This window comes from Podarcis filfolensis (assembly GCF_964270895.1).
Source record: "Podarcis filfolensis genome assembly, chromosome: 3".
Taxonomy (NCBI): Eukaryota; Metazoa; Chordata; class Lepidosauria; order Squamata; family Lacertidae; genus Podarcis; species Podarcis filfolensis.
In genome coordinates this window covers 8,330,499-8,347,271 of record NC_139606.1, presented here as the reverse complement: position 1 = coordinate 8,347,271, position 16,773 = coordinate 8,330,499, and the positions used below count along the sequence as shown (strand labels likewise).

The 16,773-nt window shown below is 44.0% G+C and overlaps 1 protein-coding gene across 1 annotated transcript; it reads right to left on the bottom strand.

Annotated features, from left to right (window-relative positions):
• Positions 1-10,920: 10,920 nt before the first annotated feature.
• SDHD (succinate dehydrogenase complex subunit D) lies at positions 10,921-12,410 on the bottom strand. Its single transcript, XM_083605767.1, has 2 exons — positions 11,959-12,410; positions 10,921-11,603 (listed from the first exon to the last, which is right to left on the bottom strand). Exons 1-2 carry the CDS (start codon positions 12,303-12,305, stop codon positions 11,387-11,389), a joined length of 564 nt encoding a protein of 187 aa, XP_083461893.1. The 5' UTR covers positions 12,306-12,410; the 3' UTR covers positions 10,921-11,386.
• Positions 12,411-16,773: the final 4,363 nt, after the last annotated feature.

Sequence of the window (16,773 nt, the reverse complement as noted above, 5' to 3'; positions counted from 1 at the left end):
ACAGTTTAATTCAAGCAACCAGCAGCTGACAGTTGCCTCAGTTTGAAATTGTCCAACAACTGAGAGAGAAAATACTTTTTGTGTGAATTAGGAGATTAATATATGGCTAGAGTAAGTTGGGACGCAGGTGGCGCTGTGGGTTAAACCACAGAGCCTAGGACTTGCCAGTCAGAAGGTTGGTGGTTCGAATCCCTGTGACGGGGTGAGCTCCCGTTGCTCGGTCCCTGCTCCTGCCAACCTAGCAGTTTGAAAGCACAAAGTGCAAGTAGATAAATAGGTACCGCTCCGGTGGGAAGGTAAACGGTGTTTCCGTGCGCTGCTCTGGTTCACCAGAAGCGGCTTAGTCATGCTGGCCACATGAGCTGTACGCCGGCTCCCTCGGCCAATAAATAAAGCGAGATGAGCGCCGCAACCCCAGTCGGCCACGACTGGACCTAATGGTCAGGGGTCCCTTTACCTTAGAGTAAGTTGCTTGTCTCATAAGGACCCATTAACAAGAGTGTATAGGTAAACCTACTGGGGCCTAAATAGTGGTCTCAACTGCTGCAAAAGGGCATCTTGAAGCCACACCCCTAGCATTTGAACAGCCTGTAGTCAATACTCCAAAACCATAATTGTTAAGGAGTTTAGTGATGGAAGGAAAGCCTTGCTTCTGCACATGACTGTGGCCTGATGGGAAGTCTTGCTTCTAAGCTTCGCTTCTGCACATGATGCTGCACAAACCGTTCTAATACTAAGACATTCACTCATCACCTTAGAATGTTCAGTTCACATTGAGTTCGTACCCTGACCTGTTCTTAATGCATAGTTGATCACATCTACGGAACGTGATTATTATGCTCTTTTAAGTTTCCTATATCAATCATTAGTAATTGTTCTAAGTCTTACTATATTAATCATTAGTTATAATTTAATTAGGAGGTTTTCATGCCTGTCTACTTCTGGGCTCCCTTTCCCAGCCTTTAATCTATTGGTGATTAATGCCTATATGCAACCTTTGCTTTGTACTTGTGTTAACCAATCAGCAATAAGCACATACGTGGCAATGCTGTAATATTCAATAAAAGAGACTCCTCGAGACTTGCTCGAGAGATGCCTCCCATATGACGCTCACCACTCGTCTGTCGTTATTTCAACCCAACAGTTAAGGAGTTTAGTGATGGAAGGTTTATGATGTCTGGAGACTTTCCTTCTCAATTAGGGACTCCACCTTTGCACATTTAATAACAGTGCTTAAACCATTCACATTGCAGGACAATACTTTAAAGTTAGCCAGAAGAAATTACACTTGAAAGCTAAGGTTGGCATGTCTGACAACTCTGTACGAGAATATGGATGCCTGGAAAAGGTAAGAAATAGAAAACACAAACAACAATACTAACAATAGCGAGTACTCGCCACAAGTGAGGTAGCAGCCTCTATGTTTAAACCCACGTGACCATTTTATTTCAGAGGGAATAGCCCCCAAGTGTGGTAACTGCCTCACCTCAATCAAACCAAAAGGAATCAACACCTTCAAACAGCCGAGACCTATGACTGAACATGTCAGCCATGTGCTAGAGGCCCACAGAATACAGTTGGGCAATCCTTTCTTTTGCTGCCCTTATACTAGACATTATGCGGTATTCAAGATGTAAAGCAAAACCACACAACCAGTTCTATTTTTCTGGTTCTCTTATAATGGAAATGGTGCCCACCTGAGTTCCGTCTGAAAAAAGCCCTGCACACAACCAGGGCTCCTAAAACAGCCTGTTTTTCACATATTGGCAAAAACGTTCCAGAATGAGAATCAGAAACGGCATTCTTCACACAGCTAGCCTTGCTCACTGAATATCTGTGAGTAGAAGTCTAAGTTATTGGATCTCTTAGAAATGAGAAAATTAAGACACGGGGGGGGGGGATATCTTCAGGGTTTGAAGCAGAGTTGTGAAAGGTATAACAGAACTGTAGGAGATGTGGCCATGGTGGATCTCTGCATATCAAGACATAGGTGTTATGTACTGAGTTGAATAGGATCCAAAAAGCAGCAGTCTGATTGGTCCTAGAACAATAGGATTCAGAATGCAGCAGTCTGATTGGTCCGCAGGAGCCACCCAATCCAGCACCAGGTGGAAGTGAATCCGCAACCTGATTGGCCTACAGGAGAATCCCAGAATTAGCCAATCATGTATGACCCATTGTGTAAATAATGTATATAAAACAGATATTTTGGGGGAACTTTCATTCCTCGCTACTATGAGCTGAATAAAGAGCATGAAATCCACTCGACTCCGAGTATATTTCAATATGCCACTCTCTTTCAGATTGGGGTTGGGGGAAGAATTATCATTGTTATTTGAGCCTCTTCTCAGTTTCTTTTACAGTATAACCAGTTTGTTCTGAGAAATATCAGAAGATGTGTGTGCTGTGCTGTGCTGCAATGCCTGCCCAGCTGTCCTCTCTTCACGCAATTGCGCTACCCACCCAAGAGGCTAGTAACAGACAGGAAACTTGACTCATACAACTAATGCTGTGGCCTGAAACTATTCCAAGCCCAGCTCTCAAATGTGGTGGCCCACAAAGGTACAATTTGTACGCTGTGTAGTCAGGGCTGAGTCAAAATGCAAGAGGGGCAGCCTCGCGACCATACAGAGTGTTAAGTTGTGGGTGAACATATCAGACGACACAGCGATTCTTCAAACAGCTCTTGTTTATTCACAGGCCAGAACAGAACTGAACTGAAGGGTTCAGCCAGCCTGCTTATATAGAGCTCCCCTACAATGCAACTGTAACCACTTTCTGTAACTATCCAATCACTGAACGTCACTTTCAATCCCTTATTTGCATATGTGGACCTGAGTGAAAACTATCTACAGTATCCCCCTGCTGGCCCAGGGTGAGAACTTCAGTACATAACACAGAGAAAGAGGGATGTTGTCAGGTTGTGAGGCCAAAGCAAAGCGTGGCTTAGCTTCATTAACATCACTGTGCAGTTTATAATGAAATACAATAGAATCCGGATTTAACACAGAGAAGCAGAGATCTCTAGGCCAGGCTTCCTCAACCTCGGCCCTCCAGATGTTTTTGGCCTACAATTCCCATGATCCCTTGCTAGCAGGACCAGTGGTCAGGGATGATGGGAATTGTAGTCTCAAAGCAGCTGGAGGGCCGAGGTTGAGGAAGCCTGGTCTAGACAGTGTAGAGCAGCCTTTCTCAACCATGGGTGCCCAGATATTGTTGGACTACAACTCCCATCGTCCCTGGCTAGCAGAAGAAGCGCTCAGGAATTATGGGGATTGTAGTCCAACATATGGGGACCCAAGGTTGAGAAAGGTTGGTACAGAGTCAAGATCAAATCTCAGGAAGAAGCACAGGTACCAGAAGTGCCATTTAGTAAGCAGGGGAACATATCTCCCCATATCCTATGTTTTACTCTGTATGTTAATCCATCGCACACACTCCACCCATAGAACACCTATATTTCTGGTCGACTAACACTTTCAGCACACCATTCCTAAAAGCAGCTAAATGGTACAACATTGGATACCAACGACTGCGTGTTAAATGTTATGATAAACTGTTAAATATATTTATTTTGTGTACACACACAAATATATGGCAAAAAGAAGTGGTGTATTTATGATTGCAACTTTTTGCACCTAATGAGAAATATGGAATTATTTTCAGTATAGATCATACACATATCCCTTTGGCATGCACACAAAGTACATAATGTTGCTGACAAGGAAAAGAGCAGGCATACAAAAAAGACAAATTCCTTGGATTCCAAGATCCAAGTTTGGGGAAAGTACTCTTTTGGTGAGAGAACTCCAGCAGAGATTTTAGATTACAGAATATGCATAAAATATGCTTTAGCATGGAAATATGGGCTGTTAGATTTTTAAAACATGCCCTTCTGCGTTCCTTCCAAAGTTCTCCCCTTCCCCTAAGACAGAAAAAGACCTTATATTGGGTAAGTTATAATATTATTATTATTATTATTATTATTATTATTATTATTATTATTATTATTATATTTATTTATTTATACATACATACATACATACATACCCCACCCATCTGGCTGGGTTTCCCCAGCCACTCTGGGCGGCTTCCAACAGAATATTAAAATACAATAGTCTATTAAACATTAAAAGCTTCCCTTAATAGGGCTGCCTTCAGATGTCTTCTAAAAGTCTGGTAGTTGTTTTTCTCTTTGACATCTGTTAAAATGGTTTACTTACAAACCCTCCAAAGGTCAGATTCAGGTTCTTTTCCACGCAGCATTCAGAAAAACCTGCACACATAGTAGAACATGGCATAGTTACAGTCTTGAAAGTTCCTAAATGATTGGTGCAGGAACACAAGAATGCCTTGTAAGAGCCATGTGGTCTGAACTTGGAGCAATCAGTTCAGACTTCTTTACAAACATGATTACCTCCCTCCCCAGGTGAGAGGGTGTGACCTAGCTAAGCCTTAACCCCTCCATGCATTAATTAGACTTCAGCATGTTGCCTATATGAGGTTGGCTATGCCACACATAATTTAACTGCTTCTGACAATGGTGTGCTGAAACTGCATTTTACTTTCTGGGAACTGGTTCTTGTAGAAATGCCTTTTCAGATTTCAGCATGGGGATGCTGAACATCATAAACCCCTCAAAGCAGTTTTTTAAAGCTATAAATGTTGTTATTGTAGCTACCTAAAAAAAAAGAAAAAGCTCTTAACAAAATCACTCTTCTGTTTTAAGCATACGTACTACCTCTGGATTCTTATTTGGTCTGCTTGGCAGTGAAACATCAGTTTATCTTATCACTGTACCACTTTAGTAAGTACTGATGCCTGACAGTAATAACTTATATTGGAAACTCTCAGTCTGACAGCTTTTATCCTTTTCTGGGTCATTCTGAATGTCGTTTTCAGTATCCTGGGTTCCAAAATAAATTGCTTAATCATAATCTGCAACTGTCTTTACTGGAATTTTGGACAGTATCACAAGACACAAACGCACAAATTTCTCAAAAGAGCATTTTACTAAATGCCCAAGCTTTTTACTATATGCCTTTTTGCCATTTTTACTTGAAAGTATCCAAGAACAGCCCTTTGAACTTGACTGTGAATCATGCCCCACCCACTGTGAAATTTGAAATGGTGTCCCTGAAGAACCATGAACTATGTGATCTTGTGATTGCTTCCTGCAGCAGTCATAGTAATGAGCTGAGGACTGATCTTTTGATTACTATGAATCAGATCCAGAACCTTTTGTTTATTTCACTAGCAGCAGCAGCAAGGGTGACCAGCTGGTGTGTTTTCGCAATGTGTTACTTTAAAGGTGAAATCCACCAAGGGTAGTCGTCAGTTTTAGAACATGAATGGCATTCCAAGCTTTGTGAATCAAAACAGATAATACATGGATGATGGAAAACTTCCGCAGAGGTTTAAGGATAGGATGATCAGTGTGGCAGAACTATAGCAAAAGAACAGTGGGCTGAAGAACAGTCATTTGTTGTTTACTCGTTTAGTCGTGTCCGACTCTTCGTGACTCCATGGACCAGAGCACGCCAGGCACTCCTGTCTTCCACTGCCTCCCGCAGTTTGGTCAAACTCATGCTGGTAGCTTCGAGAACACTGTCCAACCATCTTGTCCTCTGTTCTCCCATTCTCCTTGTGCCCTGAATCTTTCCTAACATCAGGGTCTTTTCCAGGGAGTCCAGGGAGTCTTCTCTTCTCATGAGGTGGCCAAAGTATTGGAGCCTCAGCTTCATGATCTGTCCTTCCAGTGAGCACTCAGGGCTGATTTCCTTCAGAATGGAGAGGTTTGACCTTCTTGCAGTCCATGGGACTCTCAAGAGTCTCCTCCAGCACCAAAATTCAAAAGCATCAATTCTTCGGCGGTCAGCCTTCTTTATGGTCCAGCTCTCTTTATAGTCATAGAATCATAGAATAGTAGTTCTCGAAGGGACCACGAGGGTCATTTAGTCCAACCTGCTGCAATGCAGGAACCCACAACCCATGGGCTACCGACTGAACTATTGTGTTTGAAGCTGTTAGAATTATGGGGGGAGCAGATTCATGCAAATAGTTTCCTGCCCAGTTCCTACTTCTAGCCCTAGGGGTAGCCAAATCTGACAATTTCAGTTTCTCTCGGTTTCTCATTTTTGCAGTCTTTAAGTTCTGGCTTCCACGTTTCCAGATCAGTTTGCCATTTCTTTAAAGAAGTCCTCATGAAAATAAATTGGCATTTTAGGGCGAATTTCTCCTAAGATGCACAATTTTGTCTGCAATACACCGCTTTCAGTCTGCCAAAAAGCACAGAAGTGTGTTAAAAGGGGTGGCATGCTTATTATCATCGTGACTTATTATTATAATATTTGTTCATTGCTTTTTACAAAATGTCTCCAAATGTCGTACAAAATATTGCTACCCCCCCAAAAAAAAAACCTCCAAGAGAGGTTCAAGTTACCTGAATCAGTGTGGGGTGATAGACAGTAAGGTTTCCCTTCTCTTTTAGTAACTACTTGTTGGAAAAGTAGATTATTTCCTTTCAGACGTTTACTTACTTCCTGCTTCCTCTTCAAATTTACTCAGCTAAAGCCAGTGCAAGAACAAGTTAGCATGTGCTAATGTTAACTTCTTGGCTGCATGTAAAAGCTATACTTAGAATGGCTTTGTTTGCTATGAGTAATAAACCTTAAATTTTCTTTATCCTTTCAACCAGTAGGGTGTTTCAACCAGCCTGTTTCTTTCTGCACACTTTTTGCAATATATTTACCAAACTACCACCGCTTTGAACTGAGCCCAGAAACCAGTTGGTAACCAATGCAGTCAGCCCAGAATTGGTCTTATATCCTCGGACTTGCTGCAATGCTTTTATTATAATACTTATTTGGTAGACATATTTAAACTGCAGGTATACAAGTACGCCGGCTCCCTTGGCCAACAAAGCGAGATGAGCACAGCAACCCCAGAGTCGGCCACGACTGGACCTAATGGTCAGGGGTCCCTTTACCTTTACACAAGTATATGCAAAAAGATGCAGAAAAGGGACACACGTCAATCTCCATGATGCACATTAATTATTTGAATTTTATTTTATTTTATTTTTTGGCACCATGGATGGATTTGCCCCTACACATACTATCATGTCATGTCAGAATTGCTCAAACACATGGCCAAATCAGAGAGAATTATCAGTAGCATGACTTATCTGACCCATTGCATATCACAATCATCTCATCCATGATCATTCTTAGCATACAACATCAAACCAATTGAATAATACATTTCAGTAACAAATGCATGGTTTATTAATAGTTTTGGGGTTCTTGTTTTTTTAATGGGGAGCTTCGCAACCTTCTTCCAGAGGTTCACAGCACGTCTCGGTCACGGGTTTCACCCCAACCCCTATCAAGTCAGCTCGGCCGAAAACCATTGCCATCTGGACATGGTAATCAAAACACCAGAAAACATCTTTCTGGGAATGCCACGCGAATAGTGTTTGAGCACATTATTTTCCGTTTGTTGTTCCAACACGCCGGGTATCTTTTGACCGAAACTCAGTAAGGCATTTCATAAATAGTGAATAAGACATTTTATTCAGAAAACCCAGTTCATCTGTTTTAGAGCTGCCATGTATAGTCACAAGAGGTAAAGGTAGATCAAGTTGCAAAACAGTTGGCGTCATGTGGTTCGCCCATATGGAAAGGCGAAAACGCCAGAGAACACAACATTAATATCGTGTGCATTTTCCAGGGTGTCACGTTGTTGTTTTGATGCACAGGAGATTCATTCTAGTATGACCCCACCTAACACATTTTGAAGCACATTCATGATTTGTTTTTCTATTTGGTCATGCTGGAAAGTCAAAAAGGGACTCACTGTGCAAGGTACCTTTGTAGATGGGAATAATTTTAATGTTTAAACAAGAAACTAGAAACTGAGGTCCAGCACTGAGGGCCTTCTGGCGGTTCCCTCACTGCGAGAAGCCAAGTTACAGGGAACCAGGCAGAGGGCCTTCTCGGTGGTGGCGCCCTCCCTGTGGAACGCCCTTCCACCAGATGTCAAAGAGAACAACAACTACCAGACTTTTAGAAGACATCTGAAGGCAGCCCTGTTTAGGGATGCTTTTAATGTTTGATGTATCACAGTATTTTAATATTCTTTTGGAAGCCGCCCAGAGTATTTTAATATTCTTTTGGAAGCCGCCCAGAGTGGCTGGGGAGGCCCAGCCAGATGGGCGGGGTATAAATAATAAATTATTATTATTATTATTATTATTATTATTATTATTATTATTATTATTATTATAGTACATGTGGTGACTGACTACGCCAATTCATTTCTCTTTTTTTAATGGAAGAACTTGAATTGTTGTTCAGCTTTGTAAGGGGGAATCTGTGGCAGTAATTCTATATGATGCATCACAGCTCTTTTATTTACTTTACTGATGTTTTCTTCCTGTTTCCTACATGGCCGATGCCTTTATGCATTTAAACATACAGTCAACCCTAAAAAGTTCACAAGAGGCAAACATAGATCTAAAACCATGGGAAAGCAAGATGAATAACCTCCCAGTAGCTGAATTGCAGCCACCAAATGTGCAGTCTGGCAAAACCTAAGATGGGGGCAGCGCGCAGGAACATATACCAGAAACATATCTGCCAACCCCTATTTATTTCAATTGGGCACTATTATTATTGGTAGTAGGACACTTGGTTTATTTAAAGTGTCACAGATACTTTGATCAATGTAGCTAGCATCTCCAATAATAATAAATAGTAGTAGTAGTAGTAGTAGTGTTAGTAGTAGTAGTAGTAGTAGTTTATTATTTATACCCCCCGCCCATCTGGCTGGGTTTCCCCTTATCTCACTCATTCCACAGTCCTCACCATGAAGAATTTTTAAAATGTTTCACTGAGCTCAAGAGATACCTGCATGCCCAAGACTACCTGGTGAATTTATGGCTCAGCTGAACTTTCAAAGCAGAAATTCAAAACCTGTCCTTTTTCATGTTAAGTCTGTCCTTTCTGTGGTTCTGCCATATCAGAACAGATTTGTTTGTGTGTGTGTTTCTTATTATTATTACCAGCCCGGACCCTGAGGTCCAGCTCCAAGGGCCTTCTGGCTGTTCCCTTACTAGGAGAAGTGAGGTTACAGGGAACCAGGCAGAGGGCCTTCTCAGTAGTGGTGCCCGCCCTGTAGAACGCCCTCCCATCAGATGCCAAGGAAATCAAGAACTGTCTGACTTTTAGAAGACATATGAAAGCAGCTCTGTTCAGGGAAGTTTTTTATGGTTGGTGTTTTAAAAGGTAAAGGTAAAGGGAACCCTGACCATTAGGTCCAGTCGTGACCGACTCTGGGGTTGCGGCGCTCATCTCGCTTTATTGGCCGAGGGAGCCGGCATACAGCTTCCGGGTCATGTGGCCAGCAAGACTAAGCCACTTCTGGTGAACCAGAGCAGCACACGGAAACGCCGTTTATCTTCCCGCCAGAGTGGTACCTATTTATCTACTTGCACTTTGACTTGCTTTCGAACTGCTAGGTTGGCAGGAGCAGGGACCGAGCAACGGGAGCTTACCCCATCGCGGGGATTCGAACCGCCGACCTTCTGATCAGCAAGCCCTAGGCTCTGTGGTTTAACCCACAGCACCACCTGCATCCTTGGTTGGTGTTTTACCATGTTTTAAATATTTTGTTGGGAGCAGCCCAGAGTGGCTGGGCCTGGGGCAATCTAGTCAGATGGGTGGTGTATAATAATAATAATAATAATAATAATAATAATAATAATAGCAGCATCTTGATTCTATAGGTTGTGTGTCACAAGGGGAAGGCACTTCTGCTCCCAAAAGGCAGGTACCAAATTTTTGCTGCTTTCTCTTACCTGCCGCACCACTATAGATCTACTGTATTGTGTTTGATGCAAGCTCTTTGTGCACATGTAAGCACATATAGGGAAGCTGGTGGTGCTGTGGGTTAAACCACAGAGCCTAGGACTTGCCGATCAGAAAGTCGGCGGTTCGAATCCCCGCGACGGGGTGAGCTCCCGTTGCTCAGTCCCTGCTCCTGCCAACCTAGCAGTTCGAAAGCATGTCAAAGTGCAAGTAGATAAATAGGTACCGCTCCGGCGGGAAGGTAAACGGCGTTTCAGTGCGGTGCTCTGGTTCGCCATAAGCGGCTAAGTCATGCTGCCCACATGACCCGGAAGATGTACGCCGGCTCCCTCGGCCAGTAAAGCAAGATGAGCGCTGCAACCCCAGAGTCGGTCACAACTGGACCTAATGGTCAGGGGTCCCTTTACCTTTACTAAGCACATATAACTTCATAAAATAGATTTGGTACAACAGGGGTTGGTTTTTTTTGCATTGAAGGCTGCCAGATATAAACCCAGAAACTTTAGAAATTAGTCAGGTTTACTTATTCTCATTCTCTCTCTCTCTCAAACTGTCTGCTTGCCTTTGTGTGTTTGGAAGGAAGGCAAGTGGGCAAAACTGCTTATGTTGCAATTTCATCACACATATAACTAGCGGTTCAGATTTTCAGTAAGGATGGCTGCATTTACCGCTCAGAGATGATGACTCGGTTGGAAAAAGTGCAGACGCAGCAAGTGTCTGTGAAGTCTCCTTCGTAACAACCTGAAAGATGTAGACCTTGCTGGAGGGAAAGAGAATCTGTGCTAAATCAGCATACAAATATATTCTAACTACGTGTGAAATTAATCTGAGTATTGAAAACAAAACTTTACAGTAATGAAGTACTGTCGTATTACTCCTAAAGGTGTTTCTAAATGGAATTTAAGGATCACGGCTGGCCCTACCGTTAATCAGTGTAAGGTGACTGCTGCCTCAGATATGGTGTCAATCATTTCCAGGCTTTTGTATGTGGAATCAGGAGGGGACATCATATTGTTTTTCACCTCAGGCAGCAAAATGTCTTGGACTGGCCTTTTCTTTTTTAGGGTTCTGTGAATTCTTTATTGTGCATCAATTAAACAAAAAAAAAGAGAAAAATTCCCTGCTGAGGGCCCAGCCTGAGCACCATGCAAGATGCTGTGTACACAATCCACTAATTGCAATATTAGGACCAAAAAAACCCCAAGTGACTGCAATTCAAGACCAGTTCTGCTGCACCTGTTGAAACCAAGCTGCCATTTGACAGGGGAAAGGGTCAGCCATACAAAAAAAAAAAAAAAAAATAGGCTGCCACCACAATCACTACTAGTTTGCCCTCTGCGTTAACACCAAAACTTTGTGAGCCCTCTAGCCTGTCTCAAGCCTAGCTCTTTTCTCAGCGAGAGATCCCCACATTTTGATGAATGGCTATGGCTGCTGACCCATATTTGGATGCCTCTTTCCCCCAAGTCATTCTGCTATATGCAGCGTGGGACCCCCTGTTGCTGTTTCTCCCTCATTCAGTGACTCGCAAAATAATACAATGAAGCAGAGGCAGCGGTGAACAATCGTTGAACGTTGCTGGTAGGTGACGTATTGTGTCTCCACAGCATGGCCACAGCCCTACAGATGCCCACATTGTGGTAATTGAAGTAGCAGAGGCCAGCAAAGGTGAGCGCTGAGAGCAGGTAGAGGCCAGTGTTGGCCAGTTTAATAGATGTCTCTCCATGGACATAAAGGTAAAGGTAAAGGGACCCCTGACCGCTAGGTCCAGTTGTGACCGACTTTGGGGTTGCGGCGCTCATCTCGCTTTATTGGCCGAGGGAGCCGGCGTACAGCTTCCGGTTCATGTGGCCAGCATGACTAAGCCGCTTCTGGCAAACCAGAGCAGTGCACGGAAACGGTGTTTACCTTCCCGCCGGAGCAGTACCTATTTATCTACTTGCACTGGCGTGCTTTCGAACTGCTAGGTTGGCAGGAGCAGGGACCGAGCAACGGGAGCTCACCCCGTTGCGGGGATTTGAACCGCTGACCTTCCAATCGGCAAGTCCTAGGCTCTGTGGTTTAACCCACAGCGCCACCCGCGTCCCACACTCCATGGACGTAGTCAGTTACTATTTGCCCAAGGCCCCAGTGACCGTGGAGTGAGAGAGTGGCAGCCAGCGAGTAGTCCATGGCTGGTCCAGGATACAGGTAAGCAGCAGGCAGGAGCCCAAGCAGGAGGACACTGACGGCTCGCTCACCTGTCCAGTGCAGAGAGGCAGCCTTGGAACCAGCTAAACGCCTGGGGGATGTGTGGATTTTATATGCCAGAGGATGGCGCTTGTCAGTTGCAACACAAACAGCTGGTCTGGTGAAGACAATCTTGTTCAGGAGAACGACTCCCTTGCCGTGGGGTCCGCCCAGCCCCACCCGCAGCAGCAGCAGCCCCGCCGCCATCTTGCACCGTTCGCCGTCCCCCTTCTGCCTATTTGTGCCCTCCCGCTCTAAAGGGGGGAGGGATAAGGCTCAAGGGCACTCGCTGCCCCGGACTAGGACTGGCCTTTTTAAAGATTATTGGAAATCAATGGAGATTATTATTGTGCTGTGGCGCTGTGGGTTAAACCACAGAGCCTAGAACTTGCCGATCAGAAGGTCGGCGGTTCGAATCCCCGTGACAGGGTGAGCTCCTGTTGCTCCGTCCCTGCTCCTGCCAACCTAGCAGTTCCAAAGCACGTCAAAGTGCAAGTAGATAAATAGGTACCGCTCCGGCGGGAAGGTAAACGCTGTTTCTGTGCACTGCTCTGGTTCGCCAGAAGCGGCTTAGTCATGCTGGCCACATGACCTGAAAGCTGTACGCCAGCTCCCTCGGCCAGTAAAGCGAGATGAGCGCCACAACCCAAGAGTCGGCCACGACTGGACCTAATGGTCAGGGGTCCCTTTAACTTTACCTATAGCCACCAGAGCTGTGTTTTTCCACTAACCGTTGTCAAAGCCTATGTTGTCAGCCCCTACGGTTTCACCATCATTACTTAGGTATCTGTTTAGGGAGCTGCTATGGATTGTTCAACGACGTGTCAGAATCAAACTGTGGTTTATTATCCTGGCTTGTTCTCTAAACCAACTGGAGTTCCCCAAGTTCGGATGCCATAAGGACTGCTGATTAGCTTAAAAATAGGAACAGATACTTCCAATCTCCGTCTCAAGGCTGAGCCAGGGGGAAAGAAGGAAGGGGAAAGCACACAAACCAGAAGCTGTTGCATATAACATCAAACCAAACTTTTAATGATACGTCTGAACTGTGCCATTATGTTGTTTGGTGTGTAGCTGCCCCCTCCAACAAAATAGCTCATCAGAAAATTTAATCATGAATTTTAATGGTTGTGGTTTACTTGTGTTGAGTTATTCATGCTTTTGAAAAAAAAAAGCATGCTCAGACTGGCTAGTTTTATTTTGAAAAAATAAAAAAGCATTTTTATGTCTCTAAACTGGCAGCACCCTCCATTCCTGTTTGTCCTCAAAGTGCTTTTTTAATTCAACACTGCAGGTATATTTTAGATCAAGGACCTGTGCATGACTGAGTGTGGGTCTCAGTCACAGAAATCTACTGTCTTGTCCTGAAATTTCCTGCTTTGTTTACTTAATTTCTTAATTCCCCCTCCTTATAACATGCGAGGGATATTGCAACAGAGGTAACTTGTTTAGTGTTTGTTCTTGTGCGTTAGAATAATATTTTGCCTGCTTTAATCTGTTGTTTCCTCGGTTATAATAAGTTTGTGATACTGCATGGGCCCTCCCAAGTGTCCCTGTTTTCCAGGGACAGTCCCGGATTTACAGAAGCAGTCCCAGTTTCTGATTTGATCCCAGAATGTCCCACTTTCCCTTAGGACATCTCTATTTTCATCAGAGAAATATTGGAGGGCATGGAGTTATGCGACCCCCGAGCCAATGAGATAAGTAACCTTTAGAAGACCTCTGAAAGCAGCCCTGTTTAGGGAATTTTTTTAATGTTCAATGTTCAATGAACATATACAGTTCAATGTATATGTTTTTATATCCAGTGGTACCTCGGGTTAAGAACTTGATTCATTCTGGAGGTCCGTTCTTAACCTGAAACTGTTCTTAACCTGAGGTACCACTTTAGCTAATGGGACCTCCCACTGCCACCGTGCGATTTCTGTTCTCATCCTGAAGCAAAATTCTTAACCCGATATACTATTTTTGGGTTAGCAGAGTCTATAACCTGAGGCGTCTGTAACCTAAGGTACCACTGTATGTTGGAAGCTGCCCAGAGTGGCTGGGGAAACCCAGTCAGATGTGTGGGGATATGTTGAATAAAGGTAAAGGTAAAGGGACCCCTGACCATTAGGTCCAGTCGTGGCCGACTCTGGGGTTGCGGCGCTCATCTTGCTTTATTGGCCGAGGGAGCCGGCGTACAGCTTCCGGGTCATGTGGCCAGCATGACTAAGCCACTTAGTGGCAGCGCACGGAAACGCCGTTTACCTTCCTGCCGGAGTGGTACCTATTTATCTACTTGCACTCTGACGTGCTTTCAAACTGCTAGGTTAGCAGGAGCAGGGACTGAGCAACGGGAGCTCACCCCGTCGCGGGGATTCGAACAGCCAACCTTATGATCGGCAAGTCCTAGGCTCTGTGGTTTAACCCACAGCGCCACCCGCGTCCCTTATTGTTGAATAGAACATCCCTATTTTCATTGGAAAAATGTTGGAAGGTATGAAGGTATTGTCCTCAAGAACTGGGCCGGGACTATATTTTCAGCAATGGTTAGTTTTCAATGGATTAGTTACCAATGGTTTTGGTACTACAGACTCGACTGATGAAATATTTTGTGACTTGATTAAGTCTGACTTTAAAAGAGGATTAGACAAATTCATGGAGGATACGGCTACAGCAACTACCAGCTGCCATCATTACATTCTGTTTCCACAGTTAAAGGCAGTACAGTGGAACCTCGGGTTACAGACGCTTCAGGTTACAGACTCCGCTAACCCAGAAATAGTACCTCAGGTTAAGAACTTTGCTTCAGGATGAGAACAGAAATCATGCGGCGGTGGCACGGTGGCAGCAGGAGGCCCCATTAGCTAAAGTGGTACCAGTGTCTGCCTCGGTGGTCTTTACTATTCCGGAGCCCCGTTCGTATCCTAAAGCGAACGCAACCCGCGTCTGTGTGTCTGCGCATGCGTGGGTTGCGACTCGCCGCTTCTGTGCATGACGTCATTTTGAGCGTCTGCGCATGTGCAAGCGACGAAACCTGGAAGCAATGCGCTTCGTTACTTCCGGGTTGCCGCAGAGAGCAACCCAAAGCTACTTCAACCCGAGGTATGACTGTTTCCCTGGCAAGAGGAAGGTAATCAACTAACTCATCACTGAGGTTGTTTCCAGAAAGCAAAAACTATAGCTACAAGGATTTAAGACGATTCCCAAAATTCTCCCCTCTCTGCATACACCCCTTGAATACTGCTGGTGATCTTGGTGACCCATCTAATTACAGTGGTGCCTCGGGTTAAGAACTTAATTCGTTCTGGAGGTCTGTTTTTAACCTGAAACTGTTCTTAACCTGAAGCACCACTTTAGCTAACGGGGCCTCCTGCTGCCACTACGCCGCCGCTGCACGATTTCTGTTCTCATCCTGAAGCAAAGTTCTTAACCCGAGGTAATATTTCTGGGTTAGCGGAGTCTGCAACCTGAAGCGTCTGTAACCCGAGGTACCACTGTATTTTTCTGCAGGTTGTAGCAATTGTCATATGCTGTGTGGTATGTGCTTTTTATTGTATTTTACTGTACTGCAATTTGAATTCTATGGAAGGCAAATATGTAACAATTTGCCTTCCATAGCATTCAAATTGCAATATAATAAAATACAGTGTAAGATACTGAATATCGAAAATCAATAACAGTATTTAACACGGACACATTGCGGAGCAAATGAATGAATCTCATGGACCAGTTTTGGAACTCCTAATCTATGTAAGTTGCACAATAACAGACCCTGAAAATGCAATAATGTAATGTGGTCTGCGCCGTAAACGTTCACTGGGATGGTAAGCTGCTCTCCCAGGGTGTTTCAGAAAGTCTAGTTAGGCTGTGAGGTGGGTTAAATACTCAGCCGCTACAGAAAACTGCCATTCACCCTGTGGTTTCCAGGGCGAATGGTGGCTCTCTGCTGTTTTGTCTTTATTCAGTTTTTGGCCACAGGCAATGTATTTTAGACATGTGTCTAAGTGTTCAAAGCACGATTATCCCTATCTTGCCAAGGTGCCGATCCCTTCATTTTAGCTTTCTGAGCAGCTATGTTATCCAGTGCACAGCAGAACCGTCATCTGAATATGAACAACTTGGCGACAATTGATAAGTGTCTGTTTCTGCAGCCTGTTCCCTTGTCAGAAGCACAGCTGCGCATTCTCAAAAACAATCCTACCAACTACCAACAGTCAGCAAGATAGCAAGTGCTGATAGCATACGCCTGTTATTTGCAGAGCGGTTCTAGTGGTGGGAATATAAATGAACATTTGCACTAGCAGGTTTCTGTTTGGTTTGCTGCTGAATTTGTTGCCGCCAATGTTTCCTCCAGAGTCAGGCCAAGAAAGAAGGCATAAAGGAAGGCTTTCTATTTGCATTTATTTAATTAATTTATATCCTACACTTCTTCCTGAAGGAGCCTGTCCCCACTCCTTTTAAAGTTTCCATATTAGCCCTTCTCAAGTTTTATTGTTCTAGGCTTTCTGGGCTGCATGAATGATGATGATGGTAATAATAATAATAATAATAATAATAATAATAATAATAATAATAATATTATTTCTATCCTGCCCTCCCCAGCCGAAGCCAGGCTCAGAGCGGCTAACAGCAATAAAAGTAACACAGCATTCTAAAATCAATATTCTAAAATCAAATGGCAACCAATGGG

Bases quoted from the DNA above. Each gene is read 5' to 3' on its own strand.
- SDHD (XM_083605767.1), bottom strand. From the start codon at position 12,305: ATGGCGGCGGGGCTGCTGCTGCTGCGGGTGGGGCTGGGCGGACCCCAC. The intron at 11,604-11,958 runs GTGGGACGCGGG...TTACCTTTACCT, and splicing joins ACTGACTACGTCCATGGAGT to TTATGTCCATGGAGAGACAT.